This window comes from Hydra vulgaris, chromosome 09, assembly GCF_038396675.1.
Source record: "Hydra vulgaris chromosome 09, alternate assembly HydraT2T_AEP".
NCBI classification, from domain to species: Eukaryota; Metazoa; Cnidaria; class Hydrozoa; order Anthoathecata; family Hydridae; genus Hydra; species Hydra vulgaris.
In genome coordinates, this window is record NC_088928.1 from 20,538,429 (window position 1) to 20,542,827 (window position 4,399).

Genomic DNA, 4,399 nt, shown 5'->3' on the forward strand with positions numbered 1-4,399 from the left:
AGCGTAATTATACTTTTGTAAAACATGACAAAATTTGTAGCTGGTTGCTATAATTGTTTACTATTTTTAGCGTGTGTAGCGCAACAAATGCTAAACGGTGATGACGCGTTGGTATCGCAACGCGGTTGTCAAACGATATCTGTATTTTGTTGCTAAATCTCTAATTATCTAATTTATCGCGCACATGTTTACGAATAATTTCCTCATATAAAATACATCAATCTCCATAACCATAGGTTTGATGTGTCAAGTTTGCTCTCACGTCACAAAGTCTTAAATTAATCTTTGGGCTAATTCATAGCTTCATTAAATATGCAAACATTTCATTGGCTCAAACATCTTATGCAACTTTTAAACCACAAAATTTAAGATTTTTTTTTGTATGACTTTTGAGGTTTTCAGCGATTTAACGTTTTTAAGAATCGCATCAACGATTCCTTTCTTTTACAAAAGTAACAATAAACATGACTATTATTATTCAAAACTGAGAATATAATAACAATAAAAGAATACCAATAAAAGCTATAGTAAATGGGATTTTAATGACTAGGAAACAACTCACCTTTATCATAATAAATCTGTGACAGTACTTTTTTTAAAATATTGTATTTAGAGGTAATGCAAAAAAGGGTTTTCCAAAACAATAACTTAATTTTAAAAACTAAAATTAGGTTATATTGTTTTTCGTCTTGAAAATTGACGAGTTAAGTCTTAAAAATTGACAAGTGCTAAAAAAAATTTTTTTTTAAGTTAACTTTTTGGTGGGAGGCATATTTTTTGTGTGATCAACGCTTACTATTCAAAAATATGCACACTATTAAGGTAACATAATGCTATAAATGATTTTGTTATTAAATCAAAAAAACTAGTTAATTTTAAAAATATTTGGGTTATAAAATTACCTTAATTTTTAAATCAAATTATCTCTAAAAATAAAAATCTCAAAAAAATATTTGTGATACTGTTGTTAAACTGTGGTTCTATATTTTGCAATAAGCAAATAAAAAGTTACTGTACTTTAAGTCATTGGTTGAACGATGGAAGAACATACACCTCGAACTATTTCGTCGGCATAAAACCTCAGATCTTTTTACTTAAGCCGCGGTTTATCGATTATCGATAATACGCGATCAGACGTTGAAGTGCCTGATATTATATAGATTTATATATTTTTCCATCTTAGAATGGATTGGTTCTTAATTTAATAACAAATCTATTTAAACCACATTAAGTTTTAAACAATCTTCAGTTTATTGAGCACGACATGATTATGTTATAATCAGTTAACTTCACTCCTTAAAGTTAGTTTCACTCCTAGTTCAAGTTATAAGTGCGTTTTTACTTATTGTTTATTGCCATTTGACTTTTATTACTTTCGGTATTGTTTATTGTTCTGTTTGAAGTTAGTTACTTGCTTCACTGAACTCACAAAGAAAGATTTCTAGTTTTTTTGTTAAAACTTTTCTTTGTATTGTAAAAAGTGAAAATAAAATTAAAATTTAAAACTAATGAATTTTAAGTTTAAAAATTTAGAAATTTAAAGACTAAAAAATGAAATTTTTAAAGAGTATTACAAATGTTATATTTCGATTGCTGTTTGCAACGACAGTATGTTATTGTTTTGATTTAATTGACGATATGTCAATTTTGCTGGAAGGCCAAAAAGAAGAAGAAATAACATCAAGTCACAAAACCGACAGTTTAAGTATGTTAATACTCATAACTCTGCTTATTGCGACAGTTCTTGTAATTTGGTTGTTTAAGATTCGAAAGTTTAGTGTCTTTCATGAGACGGGTGTGGCAATGCTGTTTGGTATAGCTGTTGGAGGAATAATAAGGTACGCGGAGGAATCTGACGGTATCGAAAAAGCAGTACATATCGGAAGCTCAGAAAATCTAACCACTGCTCCAAGAAACTTATTGATGAACATAAACGGAACGGACTATTCTTATGTTTTAAACGGTATTGTACAGCACTTTACCGGACGAAATGAAGGAAATGAACTTGAAGACAAATCTTCTTTTAATCCAGAAATTTTTTTTTATGTGCTGTTGCCACCTATAATTTTTTATGGGGGTTACTGCTTAAAAAGAAGATACTTTTTTCGTAATCTTGGAGCAATATGCATGTACGCTTTTGTTGGAACATCTATCTCATGCGTAGTTGTTGGTGTTATGACATATACGTTTAACAGAATGACAGGAGTAACTTCTACATTTGATTTTACAGAGTGTTTATTGTTTGGGGCAATGATTTCAGCAACAGATCCAGTTACGGTTTTAGCAATTTTTCATGACATGCATGTTGATGTAGATTTATTTGCGTTCGTATTTGGAGAAAGTGTACTAAATGATGCTGTTGCAATAGTATTATACCGTGCAATTGAAGCATATTTAGCGTATAACCCATATGAAGCACGACAATTTAATGCGTACTCGTTTTTATCTGCAATGGGAGACTTTGTTTCGATTTTTGTTGGATCTTTATTTATAGGGATATCAATGGCATGCGTAACTGCTTTGTTGACAAAACTTACAAAAATAGGAATGTTTCCTATACTAGAAACAGCTCTATTTTTCTTGATGTCTTACTCTACATATTTAGCAGCGGAAGTTGCTAATTGGTCAGGCATTGTTGCAGTCTTATTTTGTGGCATTGCTCAAAAACACTACACATATAAAAATTTGACTCCAGAATCGGCTATTCGAACAACACAAATGTTTGAGTTGCTAAACTTTCTGGCGGAAAACTTTATTTTTTCGTATATAGGGTTGTCGTTCTTTTTATTTAATTACCATCAATGGAATTTTGGTTTCATTGGAGTTGCGTTTCTAGCAACACAAATTGGTCGAATACTTAACGTCTATCCATTGACTTTAATTTTGAACTGCGGACGTATAAGAAAAATCTCTTGTAAACACCAAAATATGATGGCTTTTGCTGGACTTAGAGGAGCAGTTGCGTTTTCATTAGCAATTAGAAATACAGTATCCGTTCCAAGACAGATGATGCTTACTGCAACTTTATCAATAGTTTTAATTTCAGTTATTTTATTTGGTGGCTTAACGTATCCATTCGCAAAGCTTATCGACCTCGAGACCGGAGTCGACGAAATTGAAGAAGAGTTCAAAGCAAAAAGATTAAGTTTGATAGACATTAATGATCCTTCTAGTAGCACTCCGGAAGATCGAGCTGAAAAAAAAAGATATGAAAAATCCTGGATAGTTAGAACCTACAGTGCTTTTGATAATAAATACTTAATGCCAATACTAACTGACGAATATGCCGAATAAAAACATTCCGACTGAGGAATATACAGAATAAAAACATTCCGACTGAGGAATATACAGAATAAAAACATTCCGACTGAGGAATATGTCGAATAAAAACATTCCGGATCAAATATATTCCTTATCAAATGGTTGGTTTAAAAACACCAACTAGTTCTCTTTCTTCTCAGAAAAAAAAGAAGGGCTTACTAAAATACTTACATTGCAAATAACATGATAGTCTAAATCTATTTTAGGATTGACCAATAGTTGTTTAATCATAAATATTTGATTTTAGCATATATTAAGTGTATGCACCACATATGCTACTCCATATGATATACAATTATTTTGAGTAAATGACTCACAAAGCCAGACCATAAAAGGGTCCTAAAACGTTGGAAATTCAACACATGAATAATAAAAATATATATTAGATCTTAAAGTTATATAGTGTTATATGTGTTATATGTTTCATTTAAAGAGTATACTCTATTAAATTAATATTCTTGTTAATATTATAACAGAAATACAGTTTTGTAAAAATATGAATATATATTTTGTACATATATATGTATATATAAAAACTAGGGAAAGAACAATAATTATTTTAGGACATTTATACCTTTTTTTTAGAAAAGAAAAAGTGATAACAAATGCCATTACAAATATACTACTGAAAATATTTTTACTACGAAAAACTATTCAAAAAATATTTAAAATCGATAAATTTTAGAAATTCAAAACAATAACTAATAATATGCTCCTTAAGTAAGAGTTCGCGCTCTTAGAAATTTATAGTTAACCTCATCTGGTTGGTTAAAAATTATTTTATAAAAGCATTAAATAAAACCTTTACAAAGATTTCGAGGTGTTTTTAAAAAGTCAAGCTTTTACTACTTAAACAATTCTTTTCCAGTTTAGGGGGTCATAAACTTTATTTGGTCATTACTTTAAACATCTCCTTTCCAGTTTAGTGGTCATAAACTTTATTGGGTCATCACTTTAAAACGCTAAAACATTTTTGATGAAATACGAATTATATCAATAAATTTTGATTTAATTTAAAAATATAAAAAACTATTTTTAAAAACTAAAATTATCCCCCCCCCCCGCCCTCATATGGGAA

The 4,399-nt window shown here is 29.7% G+C and overlaps 1 protein-coding gene across 1 annotated transcript; it reads left to right on the forward strand.

The window, feature by feature from the left end:
• The first annotated feature begins 1,464 nt into the window (after window positions 1–1,464).
• On the forward strand, window positions 1,465–3,886 carry LOC100203685 (sodium/hydrogen exchanger 6). The gene has a single exon (XM_065805016.1). It carries the CDS (start codon window positions 1,552–1,554, stop codon window positions 3,292–3,294), a length of 1,743 nt encoding a protein of 580 aa, XP_065661088.1. The 5' UTR covers window positions 1,465–1,551; the 3' UTR covers window positions 3,295–3,886.
• The last annotated feature ends 513 nt before the right edge of the window (window positions 3,887–4,399 follow it).

Bases quoted from the DNA above. Each gene is read 5' to 3' on its own strand.
- LOC100203685 (XM_065805016.1), top strand. From the start codon at position 1,552: ATGAAATTTTTAAAGAGTATTACAAATGTTATATTTCGATTGCTGTTT.